At 51.1% G+C, this 23,259-nt stretch overlaps 1 protein-coding gene across 2 annotated transcripts in view; it reads left to right on the forward strand.

The window, feature by feature from the left end:
- The window catches only part of HELLS (helicase, lymphoid specific), a 95,015-nt gene that overhangs the window by 8,890 nt on the left and 62,866 nt on the right, over positions 1-23,259 (forward strand). For both annotated transcript variants that reach the window (XM_075348800.1, XM_075348801.1), the window contains exons 2-4: positions 562-680; positions 1,558-1,680; positions 3,140-3,193. In XM_075348800.1, the coding sequence (XP_075204915.1) occupies positions 562-680; positions 1,558-1,680; positions 3,140-3,193 (296 nt within the window). The remainder of the gene's footprint in view (positions 1-561; positions 681-1,557; positions 1,681-3,139; positions 3,194-23,259) is intronic.

Genomic DNA, 23,259 nt, shown 5'->3' on the forward strand with positions numbered 1-23,259 from the left:
TTTGATCTCCCTAAGGTCAACCATCCTTGCCTATATATATTTTCCAAAGATGACCTGTATGGGAAATTTTTTTGCTTGGTGAGCTCAAATCTTTATCAGTATCATTTTAGGAGTATGTACAGACACCCAATACTTTCCACTGATGAGGGGCAAGCAACCCGTAACACCGTGTCTGCAAATTGGGATTCTGATCTGGCATATATATCCTAGGTCATATGCAAAGATTGTTAAAAATCCACATTTGACTTTTAAGATCGCTACTTCCAATAGGTGGCGCTGCGCTAGAGTTTCTCCTTTCCTGGAGAGACAATTACAATGTTTTGATCACTTATATATAATTTTAATTATTTTTTTTTGGGGGGGGGGGGGGCAGTTGCACTCAATGCAGTAAATGTTTTTCTGTTGTAGTTACATGGAAAAGAATGGGGGGGGGGGGTGCTGACTGCTTCTTCTGATAAGGGCCCCTCCTCTTTATCTGGGGCCTGAAAACTGCAGCTGATTCAGATTTTTAGTTTTACTTTTGTTTTCTTACTTTAATCACTAATTTGTCCGTACCCGCAGTTTCTCCAGACTCCGAGATGGATTCATCTTTGGATGGAATAATAACTGCTGAAATGATAAAGGAGGAGGAGAAACTTGAGGAGGCGGCTGAAGCAAAAGAGCAAAAGTTGATGGAAAAGGTAATTTTTTATTTTTACATAATTACCCTAGAAAAAATGTTCTCATTTATTTAAAAATTGTATTTGTAGATTAAACTTATTGTAGCTATTTTACTCTGACCCTCCAAATGTAAACTGTAGGTTGTTACTACCGTGGGCAATAATGTAACAAAGAATATAAAAGCTTTTTTTTTTTTTTTTTTTCCCTCTTCTCTACTTTCAGTGACCTACGTTTTTGGGTGACTGACCACATTATTTTAATAATGGCTACAAGAAAATGATCATTAGGCTGGGGCCACACAGGGATTACTGCAATCCCCTCACGTGACACTTGGCTCATGCTGGCAGCATAGCAGAGCCGAGTGTCATGCATGTGTCCCTGCGACTGAGGTCCGACTGTGCCAGCGGACCTCAGCTGCGGGGGGGTGGGCCGGCACTGAGGGGAGGGGGGTATTGCTGGCTATTGCCATTCTCACACTGCACTCGTGGTACACAATTGTACCGTGAGTGCGTTGATTTTTCTCACCCCATACACTTGAATAGGTGCGAGAGTTGAATGGATGCGAGAGAGAGTCTCGCATTAGTCGCAGCATACTGCGGTTGTTTTCTCGGTCTGATTAGTGCTGAGAATAATGGCTGATGTGTGCTGACACACAGGCTAATACTGGTCTGAGTGGAATGCAATTTATTTTTATTTTTTTTTTTTTTCTCCCATGCCACTCCACTCGCACCTATTTTCATGCCATGTGGCTTAGGCCTTAGTGTTATACAGATGAGATGTGGAAATACTCTGCTGATCTCACTAGATGGGATGCTTTCCTGTTCACACTACATGCTGTACGTGTCCAGTGTCAGTCATAAGAAACAACTCCCAGTAATGTCATTACTCCTCACACAGGCTCGTATGTCTTGGGAAAGAGATTCCAATGAAATGCGGTTCAAGAGACTTCAACATTTACTTGAGAAAAGCAACATTTATTCAAAGTTCCTCTTAACTAAAATGGAACAGCAGCAACAAGAGGTGAGCCCCTGCCTTGTTCATATACAATCAGTTTAGCTACTACTTTAAGCCATTTTTGCCCTTTACGAATCTTTATCAAAGCATAGCTGTCTGCCATATTGGTTTATACAGATTTAATAAAGCACATTTTTTTTTTTTAACCTATCCTATGACTGCTTGTGTAATCCTGCTATACCCTAATTATGTCTGACATGTAGCTAGCTAGGTTTTTCCTTTTTTGCCTGCTTTTAAAATTTCACATGTTAATGTAAAACCACCTTGTGTGCCGCAGTCATTATTGATTGCCGCATCTGAGGGGTAAGCAGTTTGTTCTAAGGGTAGCACGGTGGCTCAGTGGTTAGCACTGCAGTCTTGGACTATGTGCCCACGGGGGAAAGTGTCCTGCGGTTATATCCGCAGGACATTCCGCAGGATCTCTCAGAAATCCGCAGCACAACTTTGTCTGTTTCCATGCTGCGGTTTATTTGCGGAATGTCCTGCGGATATGGTGCGGGCATTCTGCATTGAGGATACAGTAACATGGCTTCAGCACTGCATCCTCAATGCAGAACAAGTGCTGAGTGGTCGGGGCGTTCATACCTCCATCATGCAGCACTTCTCTCAGTCTCCGGCTGTGTTTACACTGTGAAGGAGAAGGTGGGCGGGCCTGAACTAGCTCTGGCTGTCACATGACCGGAGCTCGTGCAGGCCCCGCCCACCTCCTCCTTCCTGCTCCTGTGCACCGAGGGAAAATGACCGGGTGTCTGCTATTAAGGCAGGTAAGTATGGGACCAAGCAGGGGATTTCTGCAGGTAATGCCGCATGAATAATTGACATGTAGTTAAGTGCGGCTGCGGGATATCCACAGTATATTCCGCAACCGCACATTCCGCAACGTGGACACAGCACTCCCCATGTCCCATAGGATAACATGGGGAGTGTCTGTATATGCTGAAACCTGCGGATTTATCTGGAAAATCCAGATAAATCTGCAGGTTTTCCGCGGCAAAATCCGCAGAAGCAAGCTCCCGTGGGCACGGGGCCTTGCAGCGCTGGAGTCCTGGGTTCAAATCCCACAAACAACATCTGCAAGGAGTTTGTATGTTCTCCCTGTGTTTGCGTGGGTTTCCTCTGGGTGCTCCAGTTTCCTCCCACACTCCACAAACATATTGATGGGGAACTTAGATTGTGAGCCACGAAGAGGACCGTGTTATTGTATGTAAATCACTGTGGAATTAACAGCGTTATATAAACAAATATTATAATATTGTGTTGCCGCAGAATATCCCACCCTCTAGGTGATGTAGACACTGGTCCTGAACTTCATCCTGACAGTGTTGTAAATTGTCTGCATGAAGGGAATAACCATATGTAGATTGACCAATGCACCATGTGCATGAAGCCTTAAATTATTTTATTGGTATAGTTGCCACTGTTTACTGCAGAATTTTAATGAATATCACATTTGCATTGTTTTTAGGAGATGAGAAGGAATGAAAAAGTTGAAAAGAAGAAACTAGCAGAAAATGCAAAGGTATTCTCACATTGATCACTGTTATAAATGGCATATTGCTATTTGTAGTTTTCTGTTCTCACAGCATTGGTGGTTTTTCATAGCTTATAAAAATGACTTTCTGTTGATTTAGTTTTTACTGGCTGCATTTATAATTGTCAAAGCCTCTAAATGACAATAGAGCTCCTTTACTACTTGAATCTGGAAAAGATGGAAGATGCAGCCAATGTATCAGTGACAAACGCAGTGTGCTAGATCTGCTTATACTTAAGTTTTTGATTTTTTTTTCTGTTTTTTTTTATTGGATTCTTCAATACAATTTACACTGTCTAGAAAAGATGGGTTAAAAGGCTAAAATATTCATTGAGTTCCTGAACGCTGATTTATTTTATCTAATAGCCAAATATCACAAAAGGAATATTTGATGTCTTTAATGTAATTCACATGAGAATTTACAGTGTGAAAATTTGATTTTGATTAAAATTATCCTTAAATGTCTTGATTTAAAGTTTTATTCCCTACAATGACAATACCAGAGCACCTCTGCATTATGGCACTCCTCTATGCCTCAATCTTCAAAGGGGTTGTCCGTTACTGAGAGGGAGAACCCATTCTGATTTTACATGTTTCTCCAAGGTAAAATAAAGCCTATACTCTCTTCCCATACCGATGCTGTTCCAGTGGTACCGTGGCTTGCTTTCCCAGTTGTCATGTGACACTGGACACGAGGCTCGCGTCACATCGATCAGCACAGGCCTCTGCCCACCCCACCTTCAGAAAGAGGCCTGTGCTGATTGGCGTGACGTCACAATGTCATGTGAGCCTCTGCACTCCTGGCACTGCACTGCACTGGACGGGATGTGAGTATAGGCTTTATTTTTTACCTTGGGGATACATGTGGAATCAAGAGTTTGTACTAGTAGTGGACAACCCTTTTTATATAATCAGCTTGTCCAGGATTAGGCTAACATGGCTACTTTCTGTCAAAAAAACACTAGTACTGCGGAATGGGGCAATTGAAATGACTGCTTCAATGTTTCTATGCACAATGTTTCTATGCACAATCGGGGTACAAGTGCAGTGTTGTCTTAATGACAAGCCAGTGTTTTGTTTTTAAGTTTTTTTTTTTTTAACCCCTTCAACCCCCAGGCATTTTGTTTTTCCATTTTGTTTTTTTTCCGATAGCTGTAACTTTTTTATTTTTCTGTCAATCTTGCCATATGAGGGCTTGTTTTTTGCGGGACGAGTTGTACTTTTAAATGAAATCATAGGTTTTACCATATAGTATACTGGAAAACGGCAAAAAAATTCCAAGTGCGGAAAAATTGCAAAAGAAGTGTGATCGTACCATAGTTTTTGGGATATTTTATTCAGTGTTCACTATATGGTAAAAGTGATGTATCTGTGATGCCTGAGGTAATTTCAAGTTTGTAGACACCAAACATGAATGTTTACTTGTATTTAAGGGGTTAAAAATTCACAAGCTTGTCCAAAAAAAATCGGTGCACATTTTGCGCCATTTTCCAAAACCCATAGCGTTATCATTTTTCAGGATCTGAGGTTAGTGACTGCTTTTTTTGCGTCTCGAGCTGATGTTAACTGTACCATTTTTGCGCAGATGCTACGTTTTGATCGCCTGTTGTTGCATTTTGCGCAAAATTTGCAGCGACCAAAAACGTAATTTCTTTTTCGCTCCTAATTGGGAGACCCAGACAGTGGGTGTATAGCTACTGCCTCTGGAGGCCGCACAAAGAACTACACTTAAAAGTGTAAGGCCCCTCCCCTTCTGGCTATACACCGTCCCGTAGGAGTACGGATTCCTCAGTTTTAGCTTTGTGCGCAGGAGGTCAGACACGCACGCATAGCTCCATTGTTTTTAGTCAGCAGCAGCTGCTGACTATGTCGGATGGAAGAAAAGAGGGCCCATACAGGGCTCCCAGCATGCTCCCTTCTCACCCCACTGTATGTCGGAGGTGTTTGTAAGGTTGAGGTACCCATTGCGGGTACGGCGGCAGGAGCCCACATGCTGATTCCTTCCCCATCCCTTTTTACAGGGCTCTGGGTGAAGTGGGATTTACTGGTCTCCAGGCACTGAGACCGTGCTCCATCTACAGCCCCTGGAGAAGATGCTGGATGGAGCGGAGTACATCAGGGACATGGCCCTGCTTCCTCAAGGTACTCTGTGTCCCCGTGCATTTGGCGCTCACACCGCAGCATGCTGGGTGTTGTAGTGCGCCGGGGGACATCAGCGCTACGGCGCTTGTGCCATGGCCTCATTCAGCTTCGCTGAAGCAGGCACACTTCTGGGAATCGGTCGCGCCGGCCGCTGGGACTGCGGCGCGGCTGGCACTTGTGGTGCGCCGGGGACTTCAGCGCGGCCCGCGCTTTTACGGCGGCCGCGCTGATAACTCGAGTCCCCGGCTTTTGCGGCCTGCTTCCGTTCGTTCCCGCCCCCAGACCTGTCAGTCAGGAGAGGGGCGGGACGCTGGCCAGTGCATCAGCGCCGAGGGCTGGAGTCGTTTTTACATACTCCAGCCCTCACAATCGGCACAGAGGGGACACTGTTTCCCGCACTTTTGTTTGGGAACTCCCACGGACCGCCCCTCTCCACAGACGCCGGCAGCCATTCCTGCTGACACGCTGAGCTGCAGAGGGGAGCCGGGGAGACCCAGACAAGGAATTCTGCGCCTCTTACCCGCTATTCAGCGGGCGGTAAGCAGCCCTCAGGGCTCACCCCCTCTTGTGCCAGTAGTATTCTTAGTATTTTGTTTCTACAAATACTTGGTATTACATAGCGCTGGTCGCCCTTTGGCTATAGACTCTCTCACATTGCAGAGAGCCAGCAGCATGTCGTCCGTAAAACGCAAGGGTGCCAAGGCACAGACATTATATGCTTCCTGCACCGCATGTGGGACTTTTCTACCGGCAGGCTCCACGGACCCCCATTGTGTGCAGTGCTCGGCCCCTGCGGCGCTTGCACAGTCGGGACCTCTGCTGGACGTGACCCAGGGTGTACCACCTGTGAATGCTGTCCAGGTGACAGGAACTGAGTTTGCAGCTTTTGCTGACAGAATGTCTCTCACTATGTCACAAATTCTTGACACATTGCGAGCTAGGCCTGTACTTCAGGCCACGGACACTGTGCAATCATTGCCCCCTGGTCCCCCTCAGCTCCAAGCTCCGGGACGGGCATATACACCTCAGGGTGAAGACTCTGACTCGGACGATGGCCCCGGGCAGCCTAAGCGGGCTCGCTATGACGGGCCTTCACATTCATCTCAATGGTCAGGATCCCAGCGAGATGAATCTATGGGTGATGAGGCGGACGTAACTGATCAGGATTCTGATCCTGGGACCGCTCTCAATCTAGATACACCAGATGGTGACGCCATAGTTAATGATCTTATATTTAACATCAATAAGATGTTAAATATTTCCCCACCAGCTCCTCTTGTAGAGGAGTCAGCTTCGCAGCACGAGAGAATCCATTTCAGATACCCTAAGCGTACATTAAGCACTTTTCTGGACCACGCTGACTTTAGAGACGCAATCCAGAAACCCCACGCTTATCCTGAAAGGCGTTTTCCTAAACGGCTTAAAGATACACGCTACCCTTTTCCCCCTGAGGTGGTCAAGGGTTGGACCCAGTGTCCAAAAGTGGATCCTCCAATTTCCAGGCTTGCAGCTAGATCCTTGGTTGCAGTTGAAGATGGAGCGGCACTTAAAGATGCCACTGACAGGCAGATGGAGCTCTGGCTGAAATCCATCTATGAAGCGATTGGAGCGTCATTAGCGCCTTCTTTTGCGGCCGTATGGGCACTCCAAGCTATCTCAGCCGGGCTTGCGCGAGTCGACTCAGCCACACGTGCATTTGCCCCGCAGGTAGCACCATTGACCTCGCAAATGGCGGCATTCGCGTCGTACGCGATTAATGCTGTTCTTGACGCTACAAGCCGCACGGCAGTGGCGTCAGCCAACTCCGTTGTTTTGCGTAGGGCCCTGTGGTTGAGACATTGGAAAGCAGATTCTCATTCCAAGAAGTGCTTAACCAATTTGCCTTTTTCTCGTGACCGATTGTTTGGAGAGCGTTTGGATGAAATCATCAAACACTCCAAGGGTAAGGACTCATCCTTACCGCAACACAGACAAAACAAACCCCAACAGAGGAAGGGTCAGTCTGGTTATCGGTCCTTTCGAGGACCGGGCAGGTCCCAATTCGCCTCGTCAAAAAAGACTCAAAAAGACCAGAGACGCTCAGATTCTTGGAGGTCTCAGTCACGCCCAAAAAGGACAGCCGGAGGAACCGTTGCCAAGACGGCGTCCTCCTGACTTGCGGTCTCCGATTCCCACACCCGCGGTCGGTGGGAGGCTTTCCCACTTTGGCGACATTTGGCTGTCACGCGTCAAAGACCGTTGGGTGAGGGATATTCTGTCTCACGGGTACAGGATAGAGTTCAGTTCTCGTCCGCCAACTCGTTTCTTCAGAACTTCTCCACCACCAGACCGAGCCGATGCTCTGTTGCAGGCGGTGGCCGCTCTAAAGGCGGAAGGAGTGGTGACCTCCGTCCCTCTTCAGGAACAAGGTCACGGTTTTTACTCCAATCTGTTTGTGGTCCCAAAAAAGGACGGATCGTATCGACCCGTCCTGGATCTAAAGTTGCTCAACAGACACGTAAAAGTCAGGAGGTTCCGGATGGAATCCCTACGCTCCGTCATAGCCTCAATGTCTCAAGGAGATTTTCTAGCATCAATAGATATCAAAGATGCGTATCTCCACGTGCCGATTGCACCAGAGCATCAGCGTTTCCTACGCTTCGTCATACACGACGAACACCTACAGTTCGTAGCGTTACCTTTCGGTCTGGCAACAGCCCCCCGGGTCTTCACCAAAGTCATGGCAGCAGTAGTAGCTGTTCTGCACTCGCAGGGTCACTCGGTCATCCCGTATCTAGACGACCTGCTTATAAAGGCACCCTCTCAAGAGGCATGCCAACACAGTCTGAAGGTGGCACTAGACACTCTCCAGAGTTTCGGGTGGATTATCAACTTTCCAAAGTCTCATCTAACCCCGACCCAATCTCTGACTTATCTTGGCATGGAGTTTCATACTCTCTCAGCGATAGTGAGGCTTCCACTGGACAAGCAGTGCTCGCTACGGACTGGAGTGCAATCTCTCCTTCAGAGCCAGTCGCACTCACTGAGGCGCCTCATGCATTTCCTAGGAAAGATGGTAGCAGCAATGGAGGCAGTCCCGTTCGCGCAGTTTCATCTGCGCCCTCTACAATGGGACATTCTACGCCAATGGGATGGGAAATCGACGTCCCTCGACAGGACTGTCTCCCTCTCTCAGACTGCCAAGGACTCTCTGCGTTGGTGGCTTCTCCCCACCTCATTGTCACAGGGAAAGTCGTTCCTTCCCCCGTCCTGGGCAGTGGTCACGACGGATGCGAGCCTATCAGGGTGGGGAGCGGTGTTTCTCCACCACAGGGCTCAGGGGACGTGGACTCAGGAAGAGTCCACCCTGCAGATCAATGTTCTGGAAATCAGAGCAATCTATCTTGCCCTGCGAGCCTTCCAACAATGGCTGGAAGGCAAGCAGATTCGGATTCAGTCGGACAATTCCACGGCGGTGGCGTACATCAACCACCAAGGGGGAACACGCAGTCGCCAAGCTTTTCAAGAAGTCCAGCGGATTTTGACGTGGGTGGAAAGCAGAGCGTCCACCATATCCGCAGTTCACATCCCAGGCGTGGAAAACTGGGAAGCAGACTTTCTCAGTCGCCAGGGCATGGACGCAGGAGAATGGTCCCTTCACCCGGACGTGTTTCAGCAGATCTGTTGCCGCTGGGGGACGCCGGACGTCGATCTGATGGCGTCACGGCACAACAACAAGGTCCCAGTTTTCATGGCACGGTCTCACGATCACCGAGCGCTGGCGGCAGACGCCTTGGTTCAGGATTGGTCGCAATTCCGACTCCCCTATGTGTTCCCACCTCTAGCATTGTTACCCAGAGTTCTCCGGAAAATCAAGTCCGACTGCCATCGAGCCATACTCGTCGCTCCAGATTGGCCAAGAAGGTCGTGGTACCCGGATCTGTGGCATCTCACGGTAGGCCAACCGTGGACACTACCAAACCGTCCAGATTTGCTGTCTCAAGGGCCGTTTTTCCATCTGAATTCTGCGGCCCTGAACCTGACTGTGTGGCCATTGAGTCCTGGATCCTAGCGGACTCAGGTTTATCTCATAAAGTTGTTGCCACAATGAGACAGGCTAGAAAACCATCCTCAGCTAAGATCTATCACAGGACGTGGAAGATATTCTTAGCGTGGTGCTTGGCTCAAGGGTTTTCTCCCTGGCCATTTGCATTGCCAATTTTTCTTTCCTTCCTGCAGTCTGGGTTGGAAAAAGGTTTGTCGCTTAGCTCGCTTAAGGGTCAAGTCTCCGCGCTATCCGTATTCTTTCAGAAGCGCTTGGCACGGCTTTCTAAAGTACGCACGTTTCTCCAAGGAGTTTGTCATATCGTTCCTCCTTACAGACGGCCATTGGAACCCTGGGATCTGAACAAGGTTCTCATTGCTCTCCAGAAGCCGCCTTTCGAGCCTTTGAAAGAGGTTCCCCTTTCTCGGCTTTCACAAAAGGTAGTTTTTCTTGTGGCGGTCACGTCTCTTCGAAGAGTGTCCGAGCTAGCGGCGTTATCTTGCAAATCTCCCTTCCTGGTGTTTCACCAAGACAAGGTAGTACTGCGTCCAATTCCAGAGTTTTCTCCCAAGGTGGTTTCTTCCTTTCATCTCAATCAGGATATCACTTTGCCATCTTTGTGTCCGCATCCAGTTCACCAATTTGAAAAGGGTTTACATCTGTTGGACCTGGTGAGAGCACTCAGGATTTACATTTCTCGCACGGCGTCTCTACGCCGTTCTGATGCGCTCTTTGTCCTAGTCGCTGGTCAGCATAAGGGATCGCAAGCTTCCAAATCCACCCTGGCGCGGTGGATCAAGGAACCGATTCTTCACACATACCGTTCTGCTGGGCTTCCGATTCCATCTGGACTGAAGGCCCATTCTACCAGAGCCGTGGGTGCGTCCTGGGCATTGCGGCATCAGGCTACGGCTCAGCAAGTGTGCCAGGCGGCTACCTGGTCGAGTCTGCACACGTTTACCAAACACTATCAAGTGCATACCTACGCTTCGGCAGATGCCAGCCTAGGTAGACAGGTCCTTCAGGCGGCGGTGGCCCACCTGTAGGAAGAGGCTGTCTGACAGCCCGTTCATGTGGTATCTTTTTACCCACCCAGGGACTGCTTTTGGACGTCCCACTGTCTGGGTCTCCCAATTAGGAGCGAAAAAGAAGGGAATTTTGTTTACTTACCGTAAATTCCTTTTCTTCTAGCTCCAATTGGGAGACCCAGCACCCGCCCTATTTGTTCTTAGGGTTTCGTTTTTCGGGTGCACATGTTGTTCATGTTGTTTCTTAAGTTCTCCGATCTTGTTATCGGATTGAATTTGTTTTTGAAACTGTTATTGGCTTTCCTCCTTCTTGCTTTGGTACTAAAACTGAGGAATCCGTACTCCTACGGGAGGGTGTATAGCCAGAAGGGGAGGGGCCTTACACTTTTAAGTGTAGTTCTTTGTGCGGCCTCCAGAGGCAGTAGCTATACACCCACTGTCTGGGTCTCCCAATTGGAGCTAGAAGAAAAGGAATTTACGGTAAGTAAACTTAATTCCCTTCTTTGGCGTTTGAATTTTTTTGCCGCCACGCAGTTTACTGATCAGATTAATTGATTTTTATATTTTGATCGGGCATTTCTAAACATGGCGATACCAAATGTGTAGATTTTTTTTATTTTTTTAACCCTTTAATTTTTAATGGGGTGAAAGTGGGGATTTGAACTTTTTTAGGTTTTTGGGTTTTTTTTCTTTCTTTGTCGCTCCATTGGGAGATCCAGACAATTGGGTGTATAGCTTCTGCCTCCGGAGGCCACACAAAGTATTACACTTTAAAAAAGTGTAACCCCTCCCCTCTGCCTATACACCCTCCCGTGCATCACGGGCTCCTCAGTTTTATGCTTTGTGTGGAAGGAGGCACACATCCACTCATGCATTCTCATATTAGTTATATCGGTTGGAAGAAAAGTGGGCCCCCACGGGGCCCCCGGCATGTTCCCTTCTCACCCCACTACGTCGGCGGTGCTGTTAACTTTGAGGTACCCATTGTGGGTACAAAGGCCGGAGCCTCATGCCGTTTCCTTCACCATCCCTTAACAACTCTGGGAGAAGTGGGATCCTGACCGGTCATCCATTTACTGGGACCATGCTCCCTCCGCAGCCCCTATGGGAATCTGCCGGACAGGAGTCGATTCATCCTCAGGGACCGGGCCCTGCATCTATAAGGTACTCTGCGTCACCATGGGGGCTGTGCATGGAGCGCCTTCATCCCGGACGCTGCAGCAGCTGCTGATTTGTGAAGACCGGCGGACTTCCGCGCCGACCGCGCCTGCTTGTCGGCCGCGGTCTTAAATTTAGTCCCCGGCTTCATTGCGGCCTAGTAGCAAAACTCCCGCCCCCGGGCCTGTCTGTCAGGGGTAAGGGCTCGACTGCCGACCTGACGTCGGATGTGAGGGCTGGAGCATCCTGTATGTTTCCACCCCCCTCACTGATCACTGTGGGGACCCCAGATTCCCGCACTTTTTTAGCGCCGCCCACGGCTCCACTCCTCCCCAGAGAGCTCCGGCAGCCATTTTCTTGGCTTTCTGCCGGTGGAGGATTACCTGGAAAGAGCTCTGCAACTCTGGGAGACCTAAGGCAGGGAATCTGGAGGACACACGCTCCGCTTTTTAGCGGTCGGTAAGCCACACCGGTCACCCGGTGCTGGTCCCCTTAGGGTGCTGGAATAGATACTAACTATATATATATATATATATATATATATATATATATATATATATATATATATATATATATATATATATATATATATATATATATATATATATATATATATATATATATATATATATATATATATATATATATATATATATATATATATATATATATATATATATATATATATATTATATATATTCTATATATTCTGTTCGGTCGGGCTGTATACCCTTCCCATATACCCTCAGTGATCACTCTCCTAGGAGACAACAGCATGTCGTCCACAAGGAGCAAGGGTGCCAAGGCACAGGGTTATTTTGCGACCTGTACCTCTTGTGCGGCTATGTTACCTGCGGGTTCCACCTACCCTCACTGTGAGCAATGCTCGACCCCTGTTTTGCTTGCTCAGCTGGAGCCTCGGTCACTAGTGGGCCCCTCGGCTCAGGTAGACCCCCCTGCTCCCCCTGTCCAGGCGGCAGGGACAGAGTTTGCCGTTTTTGCTGAGAAACTGAGTCACTTTCACAATCCATGGCTCAGTCTATGGACAAATGGTCTGCCAAGCTGCTAGAAGCTTTGCAGTCCAGACCGGTCCTTACACAGGCCCCGGGCCCTGTTGGATCGTCGCCTCCAGGCCCCTCTCTGTCCGCGCTGCAGCGCGCCCCCAGGGGGGGCCCTAGGTCTCACGTGGAGGACTCCTGCCCGGACCACAGTCTCAGACCGGCTAAGCGGGCTCGCTGGGAATCTTCCCCGACTTCTTCACGCTGCTCAGGTTCCCAGCTTGAGGACTCTCTGGAGGACGAGGCGGACGTCGCAGCTCAGGGCTCTGACCCTGACGTTGCTCTCAATCTTGATGCATCTGAAGGGGACGCCATAGTAAATGACCTTATCTCGTCCATCAACCAGGTGTTAGATCTATCTCCCCCGCCGCCACCTGTAGAGGAGTCGGCTTCTCAGCAGGAGAAACACCAGTTTCGGTTCCCTAAACGTACACGGAGTGCATTTTTCGATCACTCTAACTTCAGAGATGCTGTCCAGAAGCCCAGAGCGGTTCCGGACAAGCGCTTTACTAAGCGCCTTACTGACACACGTTACCCCTTTTCCCCCCTGACGTAGTTAAGGGTTGGGCTCACTGTCCCAAGGTGGATCCTCCAGTCTCTAGATTGGCGGCTAGATCTGTGGTATCGGTTGCAGATGGCTCATTGCTAAAGGATGCCACTGACAGGCAATAGAGCTCCTGGTGAAATCCATCTATGAAGCCACGGGCGTGTCTTTTGCCCCGGCTTTTGCAGCAGTGTGGGCACTCCACGCTATCTCAGCTTGTCTGGCTGAGATTAATGCGGTCACACGTAATTCTGCTCCGCAGGTTGCGTCTTTGACTTCTCAGGCGTCAGCTTTTTCTTCCTACGCCATGAACGCAGTTCTAGACTCTGCTAGCCGTACAGCGGTGGCATCCGCTAATTCTGTGGCAGTCCGCAGGGCCATGTGGCTGCGCGAATGGAAGGCAGACTCTGCTTCCAAGAGGTTCTTAACCGGTTTGCCGTTTTCTGGCGACCGATTGTTTGGCGAACGATTGGACGAGATTATTAAGGAATCCAAGGGAAAGGACTCCTTACCCCAGTCCAAACCGAAGAGACCTCGGCAACGGAAAATACAATCGAGGTTTCGGTCCTTTCGTCCCTCCACCAAGCCCCAATCCTCTTCGTCCAACAGGCCGGAGAAAGGCCAGAGGAACTCTTATGCGTGGCGGGCTAAGTCACGCCCCCAAAAACCCGCCGGAGGCAATGCTTCCAAGGCGGCCTCTTCATGACTCTCGGCATCCCCGAACCGCATCCTCGGTCGGTGGCAGGCTCTCCCACTTTTGCGACGCCTGGTGGCCACATGTTCAAGACCGATGGGTGAGAGACATTCTGTCTCACGGTTACAGGATAGAGTTCAGTCTCGTCCCCCGACTCGTTTCTTCAGAACCTCTCCGCCCCCCGCGCGGGCCGATGCACTGTTTCAGGCGGTGGACGCTCTGAAGACAGAAGGAGTTGTGATCCCTGTTCCCCCCCCCCCCCCAGGAACATGGTCGCGGCTTTTACTCCAACTTGTTCGTGGTGCCAAAGAAGGACAGTTCATTCCGTCCCGTTCTGGACCTCAAACTACTCAACAGACATGTGAGCACCAGACGGTTTCGGATGGAATCTCTCCGCTCGGTCATCGCATCGATGTCACAAGGAGACTTCCTAGCATCGATCGACATCAAGGATGCTTATCTCCATGTGCCGATCGCACCCGAACATCAACGCTTTTTGCGTTTCGCCATCGGGGACGAACACCTTCAGTTCGTGGCATTGCCTTTCAGCCTGGCGACAGCCCCACGGGTGTTCACCAAGGTCATGGCATCCGTTGTGGCGGTCCTACACTCTCAGGGCCACTCGGTGATTCCCTACTTAGACGATCTTCTAGTCAGGGCACCTTCTCAGATGGCGTGTCAAAACAGCCTTACCGTCGCTCTGGCGACACTCCAGCAGTTCGGGTGGATCATCAACTTCCCAAAATCCAAGTTGACACCGACCCAATCACTGACGTACCTTGGGATGGAGTTTCATTCTCAGTCAGCGGTAGTCATGCTACCGCTGGACAAACGGCTTTCTCTGCAGGCAGGGGTGCATGTAATCTCTTCTTCGGGGTCAGTCACACCCCTTGAGGCGCCTCATGCACTTCCTGGGGAAGATGGTGGCAGCGATGGAGGCAGTGCCCTTCGCGCAATTCCATCTGCGGCCACTCCAGTGGGACATTCTCCGCAAATGGGACAGGAGGTCGACTTCCCTCGACAGGAACGTCTTTCTTTCCCTTGCAACCAAGACGTCACTTCAGTGGTGGCTCCTTCCCAACTCTGTCGCACGGAAAATCCTTCCTACCCCCAACCTGGGCTGTGGTCACGACGGACGCGAGCATGTCAGGGTGGGAGGCGGTTTTTCTCCACCACAGGGCTCAGGGAACCTGGACTCCGATAGTCATCCCTTCAGATCAATATTCTGGAGATAAGGGCAGTGTATCTAGCCCTATTAGCTTTTCATCGGTGGCTGGAGGGCAGGCAGATCCGTATCCAGTCGGACAACGCCACTGCCGTCGCATACATCAACCACCAAGGCGGCACTCGCAGTCGCCAAGCCTTCCAGGAAGTCCGGCGGATTCTGCAGTGGGTGGAAGCCACAGCCTCCACCATCTCCGCAGTTCACATCCCGGGCGTAGAAAACTGGGAAGCAGATTTTCTCAGTCGTCAGGACATGGACGCGGGGGAATGGTCTCTTCACCCAGACGTGTTTCGAGAGATCTGTCGCCGCTGGGGAACGCCGGACGTCGATCTCATGGCGTCACGGCACAACAACAAGGTCCCGGCATTCATGGCCCGTTCTCAAGATCACAGAGCTCTGGCGGCGGACGCATTAGTTCAGGATTGGTCGCAGTTTCGACTGCCTTATGTATTTCCTCCTCTGGCGATGCTGCCCAGAGTGCTGCGCAAAATCAGGTCCGACTGTCGTCGCGCCATTCTCGTCGCTCCCGATTGGCCGAGGCGGTCGTGGTACCCGGATCTGTGGCATCTCACGGTGGGTCAACCGTGGGCGCTCCCAGACCGCCCAGACTTGCTGTCACAAGGGCCGTTTTTCCATCTGAATTCTGCGGCCCTCAACCTGACTGTGTGGCCATTGAGTCCTGGATCCTAGCGTCCTCAGGGTTATCTCAAGATGTCATTGCCACCATGAGACAGGCCAGGAAACCAACGTCCGCCAAGATCTATCACAGGTGTTAGAGGATCTTCTTATCCTGGTGCTCTGATAATAGTTTTTCTCCCTGGCCATTTGCCTTACCCACTTTTCTTTCATTCCTTCAATCCGGAATGGACAAGGGTTTGTCTCTCGGCTCTCTCAAGGGACAAGTATCGGCGCTATCCGTATTTTTTCAAAAGCGTCTAGCCAGGCTTCCGCAGGTCCGCACGTTCCTGCAGGGAGTTTGCCACAGTCCCACCTTACAAGCGTCCGCTGGGACCTTAACAGGGTGCTAACGGCTCTTCAGAAACCACCTTTCTAGCCGCTGCGGGATGTCTTTATCACGTCTTTCGCAGAAGGTGGCATTTCTAGTGGCAGTTACATCGCTCCGTAGAGTGTCGGAGCTGGCAGCGCTGTCATGCAAAGCCCCCTTCCTGGTTTTTCACCAGGATAAGGTGGTTCTGCGTCCTGTTCCGGAATTTCTCCTCAAGGTGGTATCTCCTTTTCATCTCAATCAGGATATCTCCTTACCTTCATTTTGCCCTAATCCAATTCACCAATGTGAAAAGGATTTGCACTCATTAGATCTGGTGAGAGCACTCCGGTTCTACATGTCTCGCACGGCGCCCCTGCGCCGTTCAGATGTGCTCTTTGTCCTTGTCGCTGGCCAGCGTAAGGGTTCGCAGGCTTCCAAGTCAACCTTGGCTCTGTGGATCAAGGAACCGATTCTTGAAGCCTACCGTTCTTCTGGGCTTCTGCTTCCTTTGGGGCTGAAAGCCCATTCTACCAGAGCCGTGGGTGCGTCCTGGGCATTGCGGCACCGGGCTACGGCTCAGCAGGTGTGTCAGGCAGCTACCTGGTCAAGTCTGCACACTTTCACGAAACACTATCAAGTGCATACCTATGCTTCGGCAGACGCCAGTCTAGGTAGGCGAGTCCTTCAGGCGGCGGTTGCCCACCTGTAAGAGGGGGTAGTCTTCGGCTCTTTTTATTGAGGTATTCTTTTACCCACCCAGGGACTGCTTTTGGACGTCCCAATTGTCTGGGTCTCCCAATGGAGCGACAAAGGGAATTTTGTTTACTTGCCGTAAATTCCTTTTCTTTGTCGCTCCATTGGGAGACCCAGACAATTGGGTGTATAGGCTATGCCTCCGGAGGCCGCACAAAGTATTACACTAAAAGTGTAAAGCCCCTCCCCTTCTGCCTATACACCCCCCGTGCTCCCACGGGCTCCTCAGTTTTTTGCTTTGTGCGAAGGAGGTCAGACACGCACGCACAGCTCCACAGATTGGTCAGCAGCAGCTGCTGACTATATCGGATGGAAGAAAAGTGGGCCCATATAGGGCCCCCAGCATGCTCCCTTCTCACCCCACTCTTGTCGGCGGTGTAGTTAAGGTTGAGGTATCCATTGCGGGTACGGAGGCTGGAGCCCACATGCTGCTTTCCTTCCCCATCCCCCTCAGGGCTCTGGTGAAGTGGGATCCTATCGGTCTCCAGGCACTGAGACCGTGCTTCATCCACAACTCCTGGGAGACTGCTAGATAGGAGCCGTGTATCGTTCAGGGACATGGCCCTGCTACTTGGAGGTACTCTGTGTCCCCGTGGGGACCGCGCACAGCAACACTCCAGCATTGCTGGGTGTGCTAGTGCACCGGGGACCGCGGCGCTGACCGGGTTAATATGTGCCATTACACTCAGCGCTGCTGAGTGTGTTTATGTATAGGGACTGCCGCACTAACCGCCGCTGCCAGGGAAACACTGCGGCGCGGCTGGGACTTGTAGTGCGCCGGGGACTTTCGCGCCGGCCGCGCTTTTACGGCGGCCGCGTTTATTACTAGAGTCCCCGGCTTTTTGCGGCCTAGTTTGCTTTCCTCCCGCCCACAGCCCTGACAGGCAGGGGAAGGGCGGGACGCTGCACAGAACGAGCAGCACTGAGGGCTGGAGCATGCTTTGCATACTCCACTCCCCTCACTGTGCACAGTGCAGGCACCAGCTCCCGCTCTTTCTGAGCCACGCCCACGGCTCCCACCTCTCCTCAGGACGCCGGCAGCCATTCCTGTCAGCTCCTTGGACGCTACAGAGGGGGACAAAGTCTGGGAGACTCAGGCAGGGACTCTGGTGGCCTCACAACCGCTTTAAGCGGGTGGTAAGCAGCACCTGTGGTGCTAGTCCCATTGTGCAGTAGTGTAACATTATATGTTTATGGTATACATATTTTACACTGTATGGTGCACAGTTGATTTCTGGCTATATACCCTATTGTGTTACTCAGGGAAGATAATAGCATGGCGCCCACGAAAGGCAGGGGTGCCAAAACACAGGCTTATTATGCTGCCTGCGCCGCATGTATGACCCCGCTACCGGCAGGTTCCACTGACCCTCATTGTGTGCACTGTTCGGCCCCTGTGGCACTTACTCAGCTAGAGCCTCTGCTAAGGGGGGCCCAGGGGGAGCCACCTGCTGACACTGTTCAGGTGACGGGGACAGAGTTTGCAAAACTCTCTGAGACTATGGCTAAGATACTAGAAGCCTTGCAGTCCAGGCCGGTATCTCAGCACAGGGACTCTGTTGAATCTTTGTCCCCTGGCCCACCTCAGTTGGACCAACAATGTCCTCCTGGGGTGTCTCATGGATCCCAGGCTGAGGGTTCTGACACAGACCCCGGCCCCAGACAGACTAAGCGAGCTCGCTTGACAATTCCCTTGACATCCTCATATTGTTCAGGGTCTCAGCGGGGGGAAATCTCTAGTTGATGATGCGGAGACAGCTGATCATGATTCTGATCCTGAGGCCGCTCTCAATCTTGATACTCCGGACGGGGACGCCATAGTGAACGACCTTATTGCGTCCATCAATCGTATGTTGGATATTTCTCCCTCAGCTCCTCCGGTGGAGGAGTCAGCTTCACAGCAGGAGAAATTCCGTTTCAGGTTTCCCAAGCGTACACAGAGTATGTTTCTGGACCACTCTGATTTCAGAGAGGCAGTCCAGAATCACCATGCTTGTCCAGATAAGCGTTTTTCTAAGCGCCTTAAGGATACACGTTATCCCTTTCCCCCTGACGTGGTCAAAAGTTGGGCTCAGTGTCCCAAAGTGGATCCTCCAATCTCCAGACTGGCAGCTAGATCCATACTTGCAGTGGAAGATGGGGCTTCACTCAAAGATGCCACTGACAGGCAGATGGAGCTCTGGTTGAAATCCATCTATGAAGCTATCGGCGCTTCTTTTGCCCCAGCATTCGCAGCCGTATGGGCGCTGCAAACTATCTCAGCAGGTCAAGCGCAAATCGACGCAGCCACACGCACGTCCGCGCCACAGGTGGCGTCCATAACCACACAGACTTCGGCATTTGCGTCTTACGCTATTAATGCTGTTCTGGACTCTGCGAGCCGTACGGCGGTTGCAGCCGCCAATTCGGTGGTACTCCGCAGGGCCTTGTGGCTACGGGAATGGAAGGCAGATTCTGTTTCCAAAAAGCGCTTAACCAGTTTGCCAATTTCTGCCAACCGATTGTTTGGCGAGCGTTTGGATGAAATCATCAAACAATCCAAGGGAAAGGATACATCCTTACCCCAGCCCAAACCGAAAATACCCCAACAGAGGAGGGGGCAGTCGAGTTTTCGGTCCTTTCGGGGCGCGGGCAGGTCCCAATTCTCCTCGTCCACAAGGCCTCAGAAAGATCAAAGGAACTCTGATGCATGGCGGTCTAAGTCACGTCCTAAAAAGGCCACCGGAGGTGCCGCTACCAAAGCGGCTTCCTCATGACTTTCGGCCTCCCCACTCCGCATCTTCGGTCGGTGGCAGGCTCTCCCGCTTTTGCGACACCTGGCTGCCACGGGTAAAAGACCGTTGGGTGAGAGACCTTCTGTCTCACGGTTACAAGATAGAGTTCACCTCTCGTCCCCCGACTCGATTCTTCAGGTCATCCCCGCCTCCCGAGCGAGCCGAGGCTCTTCTGCAGGCGCTGGGCACTCTGAAGGCAGAAGGAGTGGTGGTCCCTGTTCCTATTCAGCAACAGGGTCACGGTTTTTACTCCAACCTGTTTGTGGTCCCAAAGAAGGACGGGTCTTTCCGTCCTGTCCTGGACCTGAAACTGCTCAACAAACACGTAAAGACCAGGCGGTTCCGGATGGAATCCCTCCGCTCCGTCATCGCCTCAATGTCCCAAGGAGATTTCCTTGCATCGATCGATATCAAGGATGCATATCTCCACGTACCGATTGCTCCAGAGCACCAGCGCTTCTTGCGCTTCGCCATAGAAAACGAACACCTGCAGTTCGTGGCACTGCCGTTCGGCCTAGCAACAGCCCCACGGGTTTTCACCAAGGTGATGGCTACTGTAGTAGCGGTCCTCCACTCTCAGGGTCACTCGGTGATCCCGTACTTGGACGATCTGTTGATCAAGGCACCCTCTCTAGAGGCATGCCAACACAGCCTCGACGCTACCCTGGAGACTCTCCAGAGTTTCGGGTGGATCATCAATTTTCCAAAGTCAAATCTGACACCGGCCCAATCGCTGACATATCTTGGCATGGAGTTTCATACATTCTCAGCGATAGTGAAGCTTCCACTGATCAAGCAGCGGTCACTACAGACAGGGGTACAATCTCTCCTTCAAGGCCAGTCACACCCCTTGAGGCGCCTCATGCACTTCCTGGGGAAGATGGTGGCAGCAATGGAGGCAGTTCCGTTCGCGCAGTTTCACCTGCGTCCACTTCAATGGGACATCCTACGCAAATGGGACAGGAAGCCGACGTCCCTCGACAGGAACGTCTCCCTCTCTCAGGCGACCAAAGCTTCCCTTCGGTGGTGGCTTCTTCCCATTTCATTATCGAAGGGGAAATCCTTCCTACCCCCATCCTGGGAGGTGGTCACGACGGACGCGAGTCGGTCAGGGTGGGGAGCGGTTTTTCTCCACCACAGGGCTCAGGGTACGTGGACCCAGCAAGAGTCCTCGCTTCAGATCAATGTGCTGGAAATACGGGCAGTGTATCTTGCCCTGAAGGCGTTCCAGCAGTGGCTGGAAGGCAAGCAGATCAGAATTCAGTCGGACAATTCCACAGCGGTGGCATACATCAATCACCAAGGCGGCACACGCAGTCGGCAAGCCTTCCAGGAAGTCCGGCGGATTTTGATGTGGGTGGAAGCCACGGCCTCCACCATCTCTGCAGTTCACATTCCAGGCGTGGAAAACTGGGAAGCAGATTATCTCAGTCGCCAGGGCATGGACGCAGGGGAATGGTCCCTTCACCCGGACGTGTTTCAGGAGATCTGTTGCCGCTGGGGGGTGCCGGACGTCGACCTCATGGCGTCCCGGCACAACAACAAGGTACCAACGTTCATGGCACGGTCTCAAGATCCCAGAGCTCTGGCGGCAGATGCCTTAGTTCAGGATTGGTCGCAGTTTCAGCTCCCTTATGTGTTTCCTGCGCTGTCACTGTTGCCCAGAGTGTTACGCAAGATCAGGGCCGACTGCCGCCACGTCATCCTCGTCGCTCCAGACTGGCCGAGGCGGTCGTGGTACCCGGATCTGTGGCATCTCACGGTCGGCCAACCGTGGGCACTACCAGACCGACCAGACTTGCTATCTCAAGGGCCGTTTTTCCATCTGAATTCTGCGGCCCTCAACCTGACTGTGTGGCCATTGAGTCCTGGATCCTAGCGTCTTCAGGGTTATCTCAAGAAGTCATTGCCACTATGAGACAGGCTAGGAAACCAACGTCCGCCAAGATCTACCACAGGACGTGGAAAATTTTCCTGTCGTGGTGCTCTGCTCAGGGTTTTTCTCCCTGGCCTTTTGCCTTGCCCACTTTTCTGTCCTTCCTTCAATCTGGACTGGAAAAGGGTTTGTCGCTCGGCTCCCTTAAGGGACAAGTCTCAGCGCTTTCTGTGTTTTTCCAGAAGCGCCTAGCCAGACTTCCACAGGTACGCACGTTCCTGCAGGGGGTTTGTCACATCGTTCCTCCTTACAAGCGGCCGTTAGAACCCTGGGATCTGAACAGCGTGCTGCTTGGTTCTTCAGAAACCACCATTCGAGCCAATGAGAGATATTTCTCTCTCACGCCTTTCGCAGAAAGTGGTTTTTCTAGTAGCAGTCACTTCACTTCGGAGAGTGTCTGAGCTAGCAGCGCTGTCATGCAAAGCCCCTTTCCTGGTTTTTCACCAGGACAAGGTGGTTCTGCGTCCGGTTCCGGAATTTCTCCCTAAGGTGGTATCCCCCTTTCATCTCAATCAGGATATCTCCTTACCTTCTTTTTGTCCTCATCCAGTTCACCAATGTGAAAAGGATTTGCACTTGTTAGATCTGGTGAGAGCACTCAGACTCTACATTTCTCGTACGGCGCCGCTCGGATGCACTCTTTGTCCTTGTCGCTGGCCAGCATAAAGGGTCACAGGCTTCCAAATCAACCTTGGCTCGGTGGATCAAGGAGCCAATTCTCGAAGCCTACCGTTCGGCTGGGCTTCCAGTTCCCTCAGGGCTGAAGGCCCATTCTACCAGAGCCGTGGGCGCGTCCTGGGCTTTGAGGCACCAGGCTACGGCTCAGCAGGTGTGTCAGGCGGCTACCTGGTCGAGCCTGCACACTTTCACGAAACACTATCAGGTGCATACCTATGCTTCGGCGGATGCCAGCCTAGGTAGACGAGTCCTTCAGGCGGCGGTTGCCCACCTGTGGGAAGAGGCCGTTTTACGGCTCTCTTACAAGGTATTATTTTACCCACCCAGGGACTGCTTTTGGACGTCCCAATTGTCTGGGTCTCCCAATGGAGCGACAAAGAAGAAGGGAATTTTGTTTACTTACCGTAAATTCCTTTTCTTCTAGCTCCAATTGGGAGACCCAGCGCCCGCCCCTGTTTTTTTGTGTACACATGTTGTTCATGTTGAATGGTTTCAGTTATCCGATATTCCTTCGGATTGAAGTTACTTTAAACCAGTTTTTAATTCTTTTCCTCCTTCTTGCTTTTGCACCAAAACTGAGGAGCCCGTGGGAGCACGGGGGGTGTATAGGCAGAAGGGGAGGGGCTTAACACTTTTTTAGTGTAATACTTTGTGCGGCCTCCGGAGGCATAGCCTATACACCCAATTGTCTGGGTCTCCCAATTGGAGCTAGAAGAAAAGGAATTTACGGTAAGTAAACAAAATTCCCTTCTTCTTCTAGCTCCTATTGGGAGACCCAGCACCCGCCCCTGTGCCCTTCGGGCTGTTTGTTCTTTTGTGTACACATGTTGTTCATGTTAAATTGTTCTTTTGGTTCATGGTTTTCAGTTCTCCGAACATCCTTCGGATTGAATTTACCTTAGACCAATTTATAAGTTTCCTCCTTCCTGCTTTTGCACCAAAACTGAGGAGCCCGTGATGCACGGGGGGTGTATAGGCAGAGGGGAGGGGTTACACTTTTTAAAGTGTAATACTTTGTGTGGCCTCCGGAGGCAGAAGCTATACACCCAATT

Source organism: Anomaloglossus baeobatrachus, chromosome 5 (genome assembly GCF_048569485.1).
Source record: "Anomaloglossus baeobatrachus isolate aAnoBae1 chromosome 5, aAnoBae1.hap1, whole genome shotgun sequence".
In the NCBI taxonomy this organism is placed as follows: Eukaryota; Metazoa; Chordata; class Amphibia; order Anura; family Aromobatidae; genus Anomaloglossus; species Anomaloglossus baeobatrachus.